Source organism: Lithobates pipiens, unplaced genomic scaffold, assembly GCF_037356315.1.
Source record: "Lithobates pipiens isolate NorthernLeopardFrog02 unplaced genomic scaffold, aLitPip1_a1.2 Scaffold_8, whole genome shotgun sequence".
NCBI classification, from domain to species: domain Eukaryota; kingdom Metazoa; phylum Chordata; class Amphibia; order Anura; family Ranidae; genus Lithobates; species Lithobates pipiens.
The window spans coordinates 10,408,419-10,425,746 of NW_027507903.1; the positions used below are offsets into that span (position 1 = coordinate 10,408,419).

The following is a 17,328-nucleotide window of genomic DNA, read 5'->3' on the forward strand; positions in this document are numbered from 1 at the left end:
CCTAGCTGGGATGACCCTGGGTATTTAAAGAGGCCTGCCAATCTAGGTTGGGGATTGGTGAGGGCTCCTCAGAACACCCAGACGGCTCTACCCTTCTTCACACCCCCACACCTTCGTTCTAGAAGCAGAAGGGAGGTAACCAAAACATGAAACTGGCTGTGAGTCACCAGCTTACTCTAGCTGCTCCCAGCCCCACAGATCAAAACAAACAGGCCTAGCTTCTGGCTACTTTAAATGTATCTGTTCTACAAAAATCTCACTAGCACCTACCTAAGGTAGAGGCTGCTACATACCTAATGAGTCTGATACTCGTAGTAAATAATGAGAATATTGGAAAGTGTGGAATCCTACAGAGGGGAGAAGAGGGAATTCACAAAGGAAGGCTGAACATTTCCTTTCTTTTTCATACATCATGGGACAGTCGGGCTAATATTCATTACCTGCTGGGTTATACTTCATCATTAAGTGAATGGACACTGGTAGACCAAAGGTCTTCAGATAGTAAGTGATCCCCTTTATAACTCCTCCCATACAGGAAGTTAGTGTTTTTCTCAAATCGCCTTTCAGGACAACCCCGGAGAGAGTGTAGCTCCACCTTGCAATCAGGAAACACATGCCCACTTTAAAAACACCTCCTCCTCCTCCATGGCTTCAGTTATTGTGTTTCCTCCTTGGAGGAAGCATGTGCCTGAACCAGGGAGAGCTACACTCTCTGCAGGGGAGTAAGGCTTACCTTTTGTTGCAGGTTGTTTCTCTTTGACCCCCAGCAGCATCTCCACGGGGAGAGGACTCCTGGAGCTCCTGGTCCCGCCATCTCACGGGAGTAAGGACCCTCGGAGTGCCGGCGTCGGGTGCCCGGTGTCCGCTTGTTAGCGCAGGGAGGGCTCTGTTGCTGGCGGAGGCCGCTGCAGGTCAGCGGCATGGCTCCGTTTTCGGCGCCGGGTCCCGGGCGGCGACGGCGTCGTTCACGGTGACGCGCGGGCGCTCTGAGGGGGCGTGGCGCCGTGGTTCAGCGCCTGGAACGCAGGGGTCATGGGGCGGGTCAGGTGACCGTGTGCTTCCGCTTCCGGCCGGCCTTGATGACGCGGCGGCCGGGAAAATTTAAAATGAGAGCTGTTTGTAAAATAGCTGCCTCACTCAAACGATGGAAGAGTGCAAGCCAGCTATGGCGGAGACAGGCGCCCCCAGCACCGGTCCAGCCCAGGTACGTAAGGTGCACTGGCACCCTCTGCTTTACTGTGGGTATGTCTTTGTTTGTTCCCCCCTCTTGGGGGCCTGTCGCTGCAGGTCAGAGGTGGACTTCGCTCTGACCTTTTGCAGCCTAGTTCTGGGGTCTCACTAGTAGGTCTGTTTGGTGGTGGGTCTCTGCACTGGCTTGGTGTTAAGCAACTGGTTGTTGAGAGCTTTTAGTGAATTAAACCTGTATGTCGTTTCAGGAAAAATCACTAGGAAAAGCTAGACCAGGTCAGAGAAAATGTCCTTCTTGCAAAACCCCCCTCAGAGATTCATGGCAGAAGGCAATGTGCAGAAATTGTATCAGAGAATTGATGGAAGAGGAAACATCTCAACAATATAAGGATTTGTTTTCTTCGGTTAAAGAGCTGACAAACTCTTTGAGTTCAGTCAAGTCCATCCTGATACAAAACCCTCCCGCACAGACCGAGCCTCAGAACTTACCGCCCAGCCCCAGGGCGTCGTCATCCAGACAGGTGGAAACTGAAGAGTCTGGAGACGAAGGGGGTAGTACTCTCATCTCCTTCACGGATTCTGAGGAGGAGGAAGAGGAAGAAGATAGCAGGGGCTCCAAATTCAAGCTATCACTAGAGGAAGTAGATGATATTTTAAAAGCAATCTACACTACTCTAGAAATTCAGGAAGAAAAAGTACAACTGTCAGTTCATGACAAAATGTACCAGGGGTTGGACGAAACAAAACGGCGAGTTTTTCCTGTCCACAGGGTCCTCTCAGACTCAGTGAGAAAGGAGTGGAAGGACCCAGAAAAAGCCCCTTTCTTCTCTAAAGCTCTCAAAAGAAGGTTTCCCTTCGAAGATAAGGACTCAGAGGTTTGGAACAAGAAACCCAGAGTCGATGCAGCTTTCTCGCAGGTATCCAGACGAACGGATCTAGCCTTTGAAGATATGGGGATCCTTAAAGACCCAATGGACAAAAAAGCTGACTCCATCCTTAAAAAAGCTTGGGATGCTGCGTCAGTCAGTCTAAAACCAGCAATGGCAGCTACGGTGGTGGCCAGGAATCTGGAATGTTGGGTAGAGAAGCTGAAGAGCCATATTGAGGCGGGGACACCCCGCAAGGATCTCTTAGAGTCCTTTCCACTGATCCTGAATGCAGTCAAATACATGGCGGATGCATCAGCAGAATCAGTTAAACTGGCCGCTAGGTCTTCGGCTCTTGTAAATTCAGCCAGGAGAGCAGTTTGGCTGAAAACATGGTATGGGGACACTGCCTCTAAGGTCAAGCTGTGTGGTCTTCCCTTCTCGGGTGACTTGCTCTTTGGTCCTGATTTAGAGTCTGTGCTGGATAGAACAGCCGATAAAAAGAAGGCTTTTCCAGTTAAGAAAAAGCAGATTGCTAAAAAGAATTTTCGTGCTTTTCAGCAGTCCCATAAAAAAGACCAGGAGCACAAGAGCAGATGGGGTTCACAGAAGGGCAAAGGCAGGGGTGGAGTCCTCTTTAGATCTCCCCCAGAGCAGTCCCCTAAGAACAAGTGACAATATCTCCCCAGTGGGGGGGAGACTGTCAGCTTTTCGCGAACAATGGGACAGGCTGTCTCCAAATCTGTTCGTGAAGAGCGTTGTCAATCAGGGGTACAGGTTGGAGTTTTCAGAACTACCCCCGAGCAGGTTTTATGTGACAACATTGCCAAGGGATCAGGAGAAGGCCTCTGCAATGAAGCTGTTGTTACAGGAGCTGATACAGCAAGAGGTTCTGATTCAAGTCCCAGTAAACCAGCAGGGCGGGGGTTTTTATTCACATATTTTTCTGGTGAAAAAACCCTCAGGGAAGTACCGTCTAATCCTGAATCTGAAATTCCTGAACAGGTTCATTCGGTACAAACATTTCAGGATGGATACAATTTTCTCCATCACAAAGCTGTTGACCCCAGAATGCTTCATGGCATCCCTGGACCTAAGGGATGCCTACCTTCATATACCAATTCATCAGGCATCGCAGCAGTTCCTGCGCCTGGCATTGAAGGTAGGGAGTTCGGTATGGCACCTCCAATTCAGGGCTCTGCCGTTCGGACTCTCGTCCTCTCCCAGGGTCTTTACGAAGATTATGGCAGAGGCTTTGGAACCCCTGAAATTGAAGGGGATTCCAGTCGTTCCTTATCTGGACGACCTTTTGTTTTTTGCAGACTCCAGGGAGCAGGCCCTAGTCAATCTCCAGAGGGCCCAGTCTCACCTCGAGGGCCTGGGATGGCTTCTAAACCTAGAGAAGTCAATCCTGACCCCCTCACAGGAAATGAAATTTCTGGGGTATACATTAAATTCGATTCTCCAGAAAGTTTTCCTGCCGTTGGAAAAACAGGAAAAGTTACAGCTAGCTGTACAGCGGATACAGAGCAACCAGACAGTCTCAGTCAGGATGGCTATGGCAGTTCTGGGCCTGCTTACGGCAGCAATCCCGGCTGTTCAGTGGGCCAGGTTCCATTCCAGACCCCTTCAGAGGGAGGTTCTGTCAAGCTGGTCCCATCAGGATCCTTTGGAAAAACAGCTAAAAATTTCGTCAAAGACGAAAAGGGCTCTTTGGTGGTGGAGAGACCAGGCAAACCTCTCAAGGGGCCTGGTGTGGACCTTTCCTGTGGACAAGCGCCTTACTACAGACGCAAGTGCCTGGGGCTGGGGAGCCCATCTGGATGGTCAGACATCTCAGGGGGTCTGGTCCAAACAGGAAGCTCAAAGATCATCCAACTGGAGGGAGTTGAAGGCGATCTTTCTGGGTTTAGTGGCATTTCAGCAGAGTTTGAGAGGTCACCATGTTCAGGTGTTGTCAGACAACACAACAGCGGTTACCTACATTATGAAGCAAGGGGGAACCAGAAGCAGGAGCTTGATGGAGCTGGCCAATCTGTTGTTAGCCTGGGCAGAACAGAACACAGCCTCACTATCGGCAGTGCATCTGAAGGGCTCTCAGAATTTGTTTGCGGACCTCCTAAGCAGGCGCAAATTGCTAGAGGCAGAATGGAGTCTGAATCAGGAAGTGTTCCTGATGATCTCCGAGGCCTGGGGGGTTCCTCAGGTAGACCTTTTTGCCAGCCAGCAGAACTCAAAGGTGGACAGATTCTTTTCTCTTCACCGAGGAGATGCAGCAATAGGGTTGGATGCATTCGCTCACCCCTGGCATTACCAGCTGTGCTATGCCTTTCCCCCCTTTCCTCTAATTCCACTAGTACTGAGGAAATTCAGGGAAGAAAGGACAGACTTAATACTAGTCACTCCTTTTTGGCCAAAAAGACCCTGGTTCGCGGGTCTTCGAAACCTAGCCTCGAAGCCCCCATGGAGGTTACCACTCAGAAAAGATCTGTTATCCCAGGGGACAGTAAGTCATCCGGAAGTGGAACTCCTGCAGCTAACCGCCTGGTTTCTGAGGAGGACCTGTTAAAGGCTAAAGGTCTCTCAGATAAAGTAGTAAAGACCCTGCTGTCCAGTAGGAAGGCAGTTACACAGGCAATTTACATGAAGGTCTGGAAAAAGTTCAACTCCTGGTGCAGTTCTAGAGAACTCAAGGTCAAGAGCACGGTGTCCGTCTTGGAGTTTCTCCATGAAGGAATGGAGAAGGGTCTCGCAGCCAGTACCCTGAAGACTCAGGTGGCTGCCTTATCAGTTTTCTTTGAAAAGACTTTATCTAAAGAAACTTTAATTTCTAGATTTTTTAGGGCTCTTGCTCGAAATAGACCAGTAGCCCTTAAAGACTTTCCCAGTTGGGATTTGTCTACAGTTTTACAGGGTCTCTCGGGAGCACCGTTTGAACCCTTACAGGAAGCTTCTTTGCAGAAGGTGGTTTTAAAAACAATCTTTTTGGTGGCCATCACCTCGGCCAGGAGAGTCAGCGAGCTCCAAGCTCTAGCTATTACAGAACCCTTCCTTAGAATTTATCAGGACAGGGTGGTACTGAGGACGGATCCAGCATTCCTACCGAAAGTATCCTCAACTTTCCATCGATCACAGGAAATAGTGTTACCTACATTCTCTGCAAGCCCAGCAAATGCAGGAGAGGAAGTTTTTCACACATTGGATGTGAGAAGATGTCTTTTACAGTTTCTGAAAGTTACTAAAGAATTTAGAAAATCAAACGCCCTCTTTGTGATATTTTCTGGATCACGCAAGGGGGAGAAAGCTTCTAAAAGTACGCTGGGTAGGTGGCTTAAGTTGGCTATAACAGAAGCCTATAAAGCAAAAGGAGAAATACCTCCCTCAGGTATTGCTGCCCACTCTACTAGATCCACGGCAGTTTCCTGGGCTGAAAGGGCCGGTGCCACGCCTGAACAAATCTGCAAGGCTGCCACTTGGTCCAGTTATTCGACATTTCTCCGGCATTACCGGTTAGATCTACTGTCTGCAGCAGATCAGGCCTTCGGCAGGAAGGTACTGCAGGCAGTAGTCCCGCCCTAGGGTAAGTTTCTCGGTTATCCTCTCCGGGGTTGTCCTGAAAGGCGATTTGAGAAAGACTCAGTTAGACTTACCGGTGACGGTATTTCTAAGAGCCTTTCAGGACAACCGATACTTCCCTCCCTAGGTTATGCTTAGTAAATGTATTAAGTTCTACCATGGTGTTGTGCTTTCTGTGCTTTGTTTTCCAGCGTCGGAAGGCCACAATAACTGAAGCCATGGAGGAGGAGGAGGTGTTTTTAAAGTGGGCATGTGTTTCCTGATTGCAAGGTGGAGCTACACTCTCTCCGGGGTTGTCCTGAAAGGCTCTTAGAAATACCGTCACCGGTAAGTCTAACTGAGTCTTTTTTTAACCAGTGTCTGCAAGGTGGATGCCATGGTTTGTTTGAGCTCTCTGAGCTCCAGGTCTCTAGTCCCACAAATGGGTCCGAAATGAATCAAGGGATTAATTGATCGGATCCATTTGACACAGGCTTTTATGCTTAGATAAATGGGACCCGAGCCTTGCAAAGCAGACTCAAGGTTTTGCCTGTAATGTGGTCTCCGGGCGCTGCACGCTACAGCGGTAAGGCATTTCCTGCAGGGAGCAGTACAGGTCCAAGGGAGTGGACCCTAAACATGAAAGGGTACAAAGTCCTTGAAGTTCCAAGTGACAGGAACCCGCTGTGAAGGGTGAAGATTGGGCCCTTAGTTTCTAAGTGGCCCTGTGCCTGGATGGGTAAGTAAAACCAATTTATTTTATTATTGTGGGGTCTCCCAGTGATTGTAACAATCAGTCAAGCTAGCAAAAGGCTGGACACCTGTGTGCGGTGACCATACAGGGGAGTTCTGGGCTAGCTGTGGGTGTTTGCAAAGTGTACCTTTTTTAATTGTCTGTTTTTTGACCTGTATAATGGCGCACTACGGTGCGCCATTTTGCCTTGGTTCACCATGGTGCACGTGCGTTCGAAAAGACCACCATCCACTGCCCTACTGACACTGTTCACTGACCTACTGATGCTGTCCACTGTCCTGCTAACACCATCTACTGACCAGTGGCGGCTGGTGGTACTTTTTTTGTGGGGGTGTTACAGTGCACCCACAGCCACCCCCCAGTAGGTTGAGAAACCTGCATCCCCCCCCCCCCCCGGTCTGGTTGGTTGGGTTATCCAGCACCGGAGCATTTACCCCATCTATGGCGGGCAGTGCTTCACCCGGGTGATGGACAGCTGCTTCTTTCCCTGCTCTGCTCCTTGGCATGACGGGTGGCTTCCCCTGCTCCCCTCCCCAGGCATCACGATGGCTTCTGTCTCTTCCCTCCTCCTCGATGGCAAATTGGCACGCTTCTCCTTTCGGACAATCGGGTAACAGGTCTCAGATCCACTTCCTGATTGGCCAGGAGGAGAATCAGTGTGAAAATAGTAAATATTAATTTGCTATTGTCACATTACTGGATGGCATCAGGGCACAGTGCTCTGCACCCTGAGCCCACCCTTATTTGAAGCCTATTAGAGCTTTAGGCTCTAATCACATACATAAAAAAAAAAAACCCCATTGGAATCCATGCTTCCCGCGCCCTGCATGTAGATTAGGGGGCCGGACGCATGGATGGGGGGGACGGTGCCCCTGCGCCCCTTATGAACGGGCAGCCACTGCTACTGACACCGTCCACTGCCCTACTGATGCCGTCCTCTGCTCTACTCTTAAGGTAGGCTAAAATTATTATGTTTTTACAGTGACATTTGTTTTATTATATTTTTCTAGGTTTTTCTTACTGTTTAGTTAGGCCTTGCTAGTTTCTTTAGAAAAAAAAAGGAGTTGAACCCTGATGATCTTTCATGTTGTTCAGATAGATCTCCACCTCTGAGGCTGGGTTCACACCTATGCGAATTGGTTGCGGATTTCCCCATGTCCAATTCTCATAGCAGGAGAATGTGACCGGCTCTCTATGAAGCCGGTTCACATATAACCGCAGCAGGACCAATGCGTTTTGCAGAAAAAAAAGTGTGCGTCTTTTGGTCTGTTACATGTCTGAATTCAGCAATTTTGGGCTGAAATCGGACCTGAAACGGTGAACCGGCACATACCGAACCCCGTGCTGTGAGACAGATGCGGGGATGGTGTACAAAGATTGCCAGCCCCTGGGTTAGATGCCTTGTCTTTAGCTGAGATGGATGTAGTATGGGCTTGCTGTAATATAGAACATCCATATTTTGATCTTCATTTCATTTTCATTTCACGCTTTTAATATTTTTATTGCTATATTGCAGTGGCGTCTCCAGCTTTTATATTTGGGGGGGGGGGGGGCACATGGGGTAACAGGGACAAAAGTAGCGGGGCAACTATAAAATGCAAATATATATATAATCTGTCCCGGGGCCCTTTACTACGATCCCACAACAGGACCTTTCACATGTTCTGCGTTGAGCTCCCTTCCTACTGTATTGAGGCCCCCCAGGGTGGCAGAAAACAAGAGATATACGTCACCAGCATACCAAGAAAATATAAGGGTCCAAAGCAGTGGGAGAACTATCAGGGTTGCAAAGGTTGTCTTGCCACCGGGCCCTGGTGTTCTGCCACTGTGGGGTTCCCCAGCCTCCTCTTGCTGTCCTGCCCCTGCTATTGACAGCGCTGGTCTGGCATCTCTTGAAATTTACAGGCTGGTTCTCCTGTCCTAAGAACGGGATAAATCAGTCTGTTTTTTCAGTAACTGAGAGACCTGGTGGAGTCCTTCCTGCAACTCGCTCTTCTCCCTGCCAATGAGGATGCAGGGGAAGGAGCAGATCGGGCGGCCATGGTTGTGTGAGCGCTCACATTATGCAGAGAGAAGGGGGAGGAATCACCCGCAGGAGCTGACTGGGAATGCTCTCCCGCTCAATAGAGACTGTGTTAAGATGCAGCGTATCCGTTACACATGCAAACAAAAAGACATCGCCTTTTTTTTTAATTGGGGGGGGACACATGGTGGGGCACAGCATAATGTTGGGGGGGGGGTCAGGGCCCCCTCTGCCCCCTCCTAGTGACGCCATTGCTATATTGTTATTTAGCCACAGATTCTTACACTTGTGCTTGGCACCAGAATTCCTGTGCCAAAAGTATTAGTGGTGGACACCTGGCATGGAAAACAACTTAATTGAAGAATTTATTTGAGTAATTAGTTTGATAGAGTAGCAATTAAATCTTTCTGCCCTCCTCGTCACTGCTTTTACTTTTTGTCTTGGTTTTAATCTTTCTGGGGCTGTTTTTTTTTTTTTTTTTTTGCCAAGGTGGGCTTCTTGTATTTTTTTTTTCTAGAAATAAAATAATTTTTGCAGCTCTCTTATTATGTCCTAATTGCTTCTTTCTTCTATAGTTTTTTTTTTTTTTTGGTCTTTATTATATTATTATAGTATTAAAAGCTAATGGCTGTGTCTCTCTCCATTGTTCATGATTATTAAAAGCTTTCCATTACCTTGTTTTTGCAAAGTTTTTTTTTTTTTTTTTTTTTAGAATAGTATAAAGACTTTTCAGAGCTGAGGAGACATCTGCCATTTCAGAGAAGGCAAACAGTGTACTTGTATACCGTACTTATTCCTTCCTGGATAACACTCAACATCATTTTTTTTCAGGTTCATATTCTCAGACACAAATAGCTGCAGTGACAATGGATCTCTTAATGGTTACATAGTTAGGTTAAAAAAAGACATCTAATTTAAAATAAATAAGCAGAATAAATAGAAAACCTCCATTAGCAGAATCCTATACCCACCGCTGATTCAGAGTAAGGCAAAAAGCTTCAATAAAGAAAAATCCAATTTGTTCCACAGGGGAAAAAAATGTCCTTCCTGGCCCCCTAGATATTTTTGAGTCGGCCAGAACTATTTCCTAGAGTCTATTTTTACAGCTACAAGTGTGAAAAAGCCCTTCCATATGTGGAGGTTAAATCTCTTTTCCTCCAGAAGTAAAGGGTCCCCTTTGTACTCTGTAATGACTTGAAAATGAATAACTTTATTACACCAAGTTTACTGTATGGATCACCTATGTATTTATACACGGTGATCACACACCCCCCCCCCCCCGGCATTAAAATTTCTATATTTGTGATTATACCTTCCTTATGTATTTATACATGGTGATCATATCCCCCTTATGTATTTATACATGGTGATCATATCCCCCCTTATGTATTTATACATGGTGATCATATCCCCCCTTATGTATTTATACATGGTGATCATACCCCCCCTTATGTATTTATACATGGTGATCATATCCCCCCTTATGTATTTATACATGGTGATCATATCCCCCCTTATGTATTTATACATGGAGATCATATCCCCCCTTATGTATTTATACATGGTGATCATATCCCCCCTTATGTATTTATACATGGAGATCATATCCCCTCTTATGTATTTATACATCTGATTCCTCTTGTACCAAATTGTAATGTAAATGTAATGTCTGCCCTCATGTTGTAAAGCGCTGAGCAAACTGTTGGCGCTATATAAAACCTGTATAATAATAATACATGGTGATCATATCCCTCTTATGTGTTTATACATGGTGATCATATCCCCCCTTATGTATTTATACATGGTGATCATATCCCCCCTTATGTATTTATACATGGTGATCATATCCCCCCTTATGAATTTATACATGGTGATCATATCCCCCCTTATGTATTTATACATGGTGATCATATCCCCCCTTATGTATTTATACATGGTGATCATATCCCCCCTTATGTATTTATACATGGTGATCATATCCCCCCTTATGTATTTATACATGGTGATCATATGCCCTCTTATGTGTGTGGCAGCGACACTTTTGACAAGGTGTCTGCTTTGTACAAATTTAGTTTTTTCCTCAGAACAGTAAAGGGGTTCTGAGGGCTGATTGTGTAGGTTTAACTTTGGCATCAGTTTGACTGGGCTGTATTAGGGTTCTGCCTGGTCATGACTAGTGTAGTCTGAATGTTCCCCTTATACTATTCCTTATCTATTAGAAACGAGACCACACCATAGGTTGGAGTAAACTGGCCACAACAGCCTTTATTAAACATAACTCAAAATTACTCCAATAACTTGTAAATATGAAAATATATAAATATATAAATATATATATAAATATATAAATATAAATAACTTTATTAACATTAAACCACATTTAAATTAACATTAACTGCCCATTCTGGTGATCTCTGACGGTGACCACACTTAAGCCAATACCCAATCACTGCGGTACACCTGACCAACTTCCCAAAGGCCTCCACCTGTGACCGGTCGGAGACAACTTCCGCCAGTGAACATAACCGTATTCCCTCCAACGTTCAGGAATACCCAGAGGGGCCGATCGTTAGATGAGCCCCCCACACCCTCAGATCCCTTCTGAGTACCTGTCTACCGTCAGAAACCACCAGAAAACACACCGCCAACACGAAAAACTTTCAGCTGCCGTGACAACCGATGAAACCTGCAAAAGAAGAAAAAGACCAGCAACAAAACACCACAAAACAAACACATAACAATAGGGCGGGAGGGTGGGAAAACTGCCTCCTCTGTGTCACACTGGGCTCCGAATGATTCCTTAAAGCCACACCTCTCCCTTTTATGTGACCCCTCCCCTACACTGAACTTGTTTCCTGCAAACCTTTTCCTGAACTCCACCCATAAAGCTTAACCCTCTGTGTCCCTCATCCACACTGTCATGTCCAGCACTCCTTATATCATTGCATTCATAATCCGTGCTTCTCTTGACTAGTGTAGTCTGAATGTTCCCCTTATACTATTCCTTATCTATTAGAAACGAGACCACACCATAGGTTGGAGTAAACTGGCCACAACAGCCTTTATTAAACATAACTCAAAATTACTCCAATAACTTGTAAATATGAAAATATATAAATATATAAATATATATATAAATATATAAATATAAATAACTTTATTAACATTAAACCACATTTAAATTAACATTAACTGCCCATTCTGGTGATCTCTGACGGTGACCACACTTAAGCCAATACCCAATCACTGCGGTACACCTGACCAACTTCCCAAAGGCCTCCACCTGTGACCGGTCGGAGACAACTTCCGCCAGTGAACATAACCGTATTCCCTCCAACGTTCAGGAATACCCAGAGGGGCCGATCGTTAGATGAGCCCCCCACACCCTCAGATCCCTTCTGAGTACCTGTCTACCGTCAGAAACCACCAGAAAACACACCGCCACAGCCCGAAAGGGTGACCCCCTCAACCTTGAGGGCCGCCCCACACCCGAAGAGCTTTCTGTATGCCCTCCTGTAAGCCAAAGGACCAGAGGTCAATCCCCACATCCGATAGATGAACGCCATCCCGCCTAAGATAAAGCCCTACATTCACCTCCAATTCCCTGTGTCTTACCACAATGCCCCCGTTCTGCACTACAAACCGCCCAACAACCTTATTAACCCTAATCCTGGTTTTCTCAAGGCTGGCTAAAGACCTGGCCCCCCGCCACACCGTTCTGGCCACAATGTCTGACCACACCAAAATGGTGCCCGGGAAAAGGACTCGCATGCGCAACACATCAGCCTTGATATCCGCCAAAATGTCCTTCACTTTTCGAACTCCCAGGTCATTGCCCCCCGCATGAACGACCAGCACATCCGGGGGCCTATCCCTCAAAGCGAAACGCTCCACCTCCCTCATGACACGCTCCCACCTCATGCCCGGGAAACCCAACCACATCACCCTAGCTACCTCCCTGGGGATACCTAATTGCCTGCCTGCTGGTAGAGAATCACCTCTCCTGGCCCCCCAGCAGACGTACGAATGCCCCAGGATCCAAACGAGGCGTTGAGAACCTCCATCTGGAATGAAAACAAGAGAAATAACACAACAACCAAAGGAATGTTACAAGCACAGTCCTCCCCCCCATAAATCCCACAGCAAACAACCCCCAGCCGCACCATCCTTACCCCAGTAGCAACTGCGGCCGGACATAGGACCGGAACCTCCGGGACTCCCATCTACCAATCCGGCGAACCACCTCCTCCTCCAGCCCACATCGAGCCGCCTCCGTGGCCGCCCCAATCCGAAAGAGTGGGACGCGTAGTCCCGCTCATCCAAACCCACCGCCCTCAGGCATTGCCGAAAGACCGACACAAACTGAAAACGGGATAGAAAAGAGCCCTCCTCGTGCACCAAAAAGGGGCCCGCCCTCCCAGGCCGCACCGCCCGGAAAGCCCGTACCGCCGCCACCGGGCACACTACCGAGCCCGGCAGGGCGAGCAGCGTAATCGCCACTCCCTTGCCCCGTTGATCAGTCTTAGACCTACGCAACCGTATACTCACCCGATCCGCAACCACCTGCACGTCCTGATCCAACAGACCCCCAGCCACCCGTTTTGAGCGACACACCAACTCCCCAATCCTAAAAGCCCCATAAAACGCCAGCGAAAACGCTGCCGTAAACAGGACGGTCTCGTAAGCAGACGAGCAAACGTCCACCAGCCGAGAACAAATTGCCACCAGATTGTCAAATGACACCGGCCGGCGCGCATCCCTACCCTTCCAATCCCTCCTGTACCCCTTCAACGTTTGCCTCACCCAAAAATCCTTCGTCCCGTCCGGCTCCCCCCACAGTTTGAACAAAAAGGCCAACCCCGCCAACTTCCGCTCAATAGATGCGGGAGACAGGCCCGTCTCAATGTTCCGGGCAACCCAGTACAATACCACCCAGCGCCGGTCGGAGCCCCGACCAGCCACTCCAACCTCCCGCAGGAACGCCCACCATTCCGCCCACACTCTAGAATAAGCGGACCATGTAGCCTCACTCAACGACCTTTTTAACCAACCTGCGGCGATTCCAAGGGAAGTTCCCACATCCACCCGGGGCATGGCGCCCCCGACTCCTCCGCTCCCGGCGCCAGCTGCCGGAACTTGTCCCACTGAAAACGAGAGAGCGAGTCAGCCAAAGAATTCTCCACCCCAGGTATGTGCACAGCATAAACGTAAACATTGAGCCGCAAACATCGAAAGACCAGGTGTCGCAGCAGCCGGATGACCGGGGGGGAAGAAGCAGTCATCCGATTGAGGACCTGGACCACCCCCATGTTATCGCAATTGATGCGCAACTTCAAATTACGAAACTCCGCCCCCCATAACTCCAATGCCACCACTATCGGGAACAATTCTAGCAAAACCAAATTGCCCAACAACCCCGCAACCTCCCATGAGCGTGGCCAAGGTTCCGCACTCCACCGACCCCGGAAAAATGCCCCATAACCCGTTGAGCCAGCCGCGTCAGTAACCAACTCCACATCGAAGTTGCTCACTGGCCCCGACATCCACATAGCCCGCCCATTATACGACTCCAAAAATTCATGCCAAGCCCGCAGGTCCTCCCGGTGTTCCCTTCGCAAACGCACGAAGTGGGTAGGGGCGGTTACCCCGGCAGTGGCCCCCGACAGCCGTCGGCAGAACACCCGGCCCATAGGGATGATCCGGCAAGCGAAATTCAGCTTGCCCAACAGGGACTGCAGGGCCCGAAGCTGAACCTTCGGCCGGCCCTGCATGCCTGCCAACTCCGCCTGCAGATCCCGTAATTTATTCTCTGGCAATCGACACTCCATTGCCACAGAATCAATCCCGATTCCCAGAAAACTCAATTCCGTCACCGGGCCCTCCGTCTTATCCCCCGCCAACGGCACCCCGAACCTGCCCGCAATGTGCTGCAACGTGGACAGAAGAATCGCACACACATTGGAGGCAGGCGGGCCCACGCACAGAAAATCATCCAAATAGTGGATGACCGACTCCAGGCCCGAAACATCTCTCACCACCCATTCCAAGAATGAACTAAAAGCTTCAAAATAGGCGCATGAAATGGAACAACCCATGGGCAGGCACAAGTCCACATAAAACTTGCCCCGCCAATGGCATCCCAACAGCCGGAAGCTGTCCGGGTGGACCGGCAGAAGGCGAAACGCCGATTCCACATCCGCCTTGGCCATGAGAGCCCCACGACCATACCGCCTGACCCACCGTACCGCCGCGTCAAAAGACGTGTAGGAAACCGTACACGCCTCCGGGTCAATGAAATCATTGACCGACCCCCCTTTTGGAAAAGACAGGTGATGAATCAAGCGAAACTTCCCCGGCTCCTTCTTAGGAACTACACCCAACGGGGAGACCACCAGGTCCCCCCACGGCTGCACTTCGAAAGGACCACCCATCCGGCCCAGCGCCACCTCTTTACCCAATTTATCATCCACCACCCCCGGGTGATCTAAAGCCGAACGCAAATTCCTGGCCAACGGCGGCACCCCTCCCAAAGAACAGGGAATCCTAAAACCGTCCCGAAAACCCAGAATTAACCCCCGCGCCGCCGCACCATCCGGATACCTATTTAGGAAAGGAAGCATCCTTCCCAGGTTCACCGGCGTCATCCCTTTTTTGACCGGCGGCACCGGCCCGCTGACCCTTTTTGAAACAGCGGGACAGGGGGTGGGTGCCGCCGCACCCAGAGCACTCGTGCTTGAAGCGGCACGCGCCTCCGAATTTACAAGCCCCTTCATTGAAGGGCCAGCACACCCCCCACTTCTTTCCGGCCGGCAGTCCCGAGGAAGACGCACTCCCGGCCCCCCCCTGAAGAAACGGAGTGGGCGCCCGCGGAGCAGACATAAGCCTCATCCAGAGGCTTATGTCCTTGTGATCCCACCGCAGGTCAGCCCGCACTGCCTTACGCTGACGAAACTGCTCATCATAGCGCAGCCAAGCCAGCCCTCCATACACTCGGTGAGCCTCCCCAATCGCGTCCAGGTAACAAAATAACGCCGAGCAATGCTCGGGGTTCTTTTCCCCTATCACGCTAGCCAAGATAGCGAACGCCTGAAGCCAATTTGCAAATGTGCGCGGGATCAGCCGATACCTACGTTTTTCCTCGTCGTCCTTCTTGGAACTGTCCGGCTTAACCCTGTCCAAATTAAATTTCTCGAGGGGGAGCAAAGAGAAAATCTCCACATACTCACCCTTGCCGATCTTGTCCCGCACCTCCTGCTTCAAATGCGCCCCCAATGGGCCTTCGAAACAAACATAGACTTCGCACCGGGCAGCATCCGCGATCCTAACCAGGTCAGACCGCGCCCCCGGGTCCGCGGGCACCGGGGGGACCCCCGAGCCCACGGCCCCCGCATCCATGCTCCCCGACACCGCAGCAGGCGGTGAATCCCGCGCAGGAATGACCTCCGCCCCCCCGGCCCCCCCCACATTACCCATCCAGGGGGCCACCTGAGGCGACCCGGAGCCCCCAGCAAACTTACCAACCAGGGCCTGCAGCCCCCCCAACAGCTCCTGCAACTGACCTGACGGCCCCCCCGGGGCCACAGGCCCCGCCCCCTGCGCTGAACCTGCCGCAACCCCCCCCAATACGTCCCGGGATCCTGTGGGCACCGCACCCCCCTGCGCCACCCCCATCAGATCCCGCAAGGCATCTGCCAGCAATGTAGACTCCCGCAACTTACCCGGGCCCCCAGGGGCCTCGGCGACCGTTACCAGTCCAGGTGCAGAAAAGGACCCCTCCTCCTCCTGGGACAGCTCGCTCTCCGAACCGACCTCTCCAGCGCGCACCGGGGACGCGGCCATCCCCCTGTGCTCCGCGCGGTCCATCCGGTCCCTGCGATCCGGGACTGCAGGCAATGTCCTCCTCCCCCCGCCGCCCCCGGCATGCCGGCGTCTAAAACCAGCCCTGCCAGGCACCTTGGCAGCCTTCTGCGACCCACCCTCCCCCCCTTCCAGCATGTGACCCCCCCGGAGCGCCCCCTTCCCCCCCACCGCGCGGATGCTGGCCCCAGACCCAGCATGCCGCAGATCCCCCGCCACGTGCACCCCCCCTTGGCCTGCCGACCCAGAGCCATCCACACTCCCCCCCACCTCCACCGGGCCCCGTGCGGTCCCGGCGCCATTTCCATGCGGCCGCGAAGCCCCGCCCCCCTCCGGTCGGCGGCGCAACGACCGCCCGGACCGGGGGGAACCGAGAACCTGCCGTTTTGCCGGGGGGACCGATCGGTCCACCCCCGGGCTCCGGGAGTCACGAGGCGGCCGAGGAGTAGGCCCAGGAGAAAAACGCGCCGGAGGCCGAGACCTCCGCGCGCGCAGTGGAACCTCACCTGTCCCGCCGCCGTCCACATCGCCGTCCGCCAGGTCACCCACACGGTCCCGCAGCCAGTCCGCACCGTGCACCTCCGCCGCCCGTCGCAGCCGCGCGAAGAGTCCCTCGAGGTCCGCCATAGCAGAGGAGCAGCGAAAAAACTGCCTCCTCTGTGTCACACTGGGCTCCGAATGATTCCTTAAAGCCACACCTCTCCCTTTTATGTGACCCCTCCCCTACACTGAACTTGTTTCCTGCAAACCTTTTCCTGAACTCCACCCATAAAGCTTAACCCTCTGTGTCCCTCATCCACACTGTCATGTCCAGCACTCCTTATATCATTGCATTCATAATCCGTGCTTCTCTGGTGTACAGTGGGTGCACATGACAGGCTCAGAACCAGGCCTGGTTGTACGCTTTCGGTATCTGCGTTTCCCGGAACCAGTCAGTGGGTGCATCTGGCCCCGCTGAGGAGTCCAGGGAAGGGTACTTAAGATGTTAAAGTCACGTGTTCGGGGTTCGTTCGTGAGGCCAGAGCTGCCTGTTCCTGCAGCTGGACCGGGGTAGCCCCGCATGGGGTCCCGGCCACGGGAGTGTA

The 17,328-nt window shown here is 51.0% G+C and overlaps 1 protein-coding gene across 1 annotated transcript; it reads right to left on the minus strand.

Moving 5' to 3' along the window:
• Window positions 1-293: 293 nt before the first annotated feature.
• On the minus strand, window positions 294-17,028 carry LOC143964513 (uncharacterized). The gene is made up of 3 exons (XM_077474288.1): window positions 16,750-17,028; window positions 12,614-13,530; window positions 294-347 (listed from the first exon to the last, which is right to left on the minus strand). The coding sequence occupies exons 1-3, from the start codon at window positions 16,868-16,870 to the stop codon at window positions 294-296; spliced, it is 1,092 nt and encodes a 363-aa protein (XP_077330414.1). The 5' UTR covers window positions 16,871-17,028.
• Window positions 17,029-17,328: the final 300 nt, after the last annotated feature.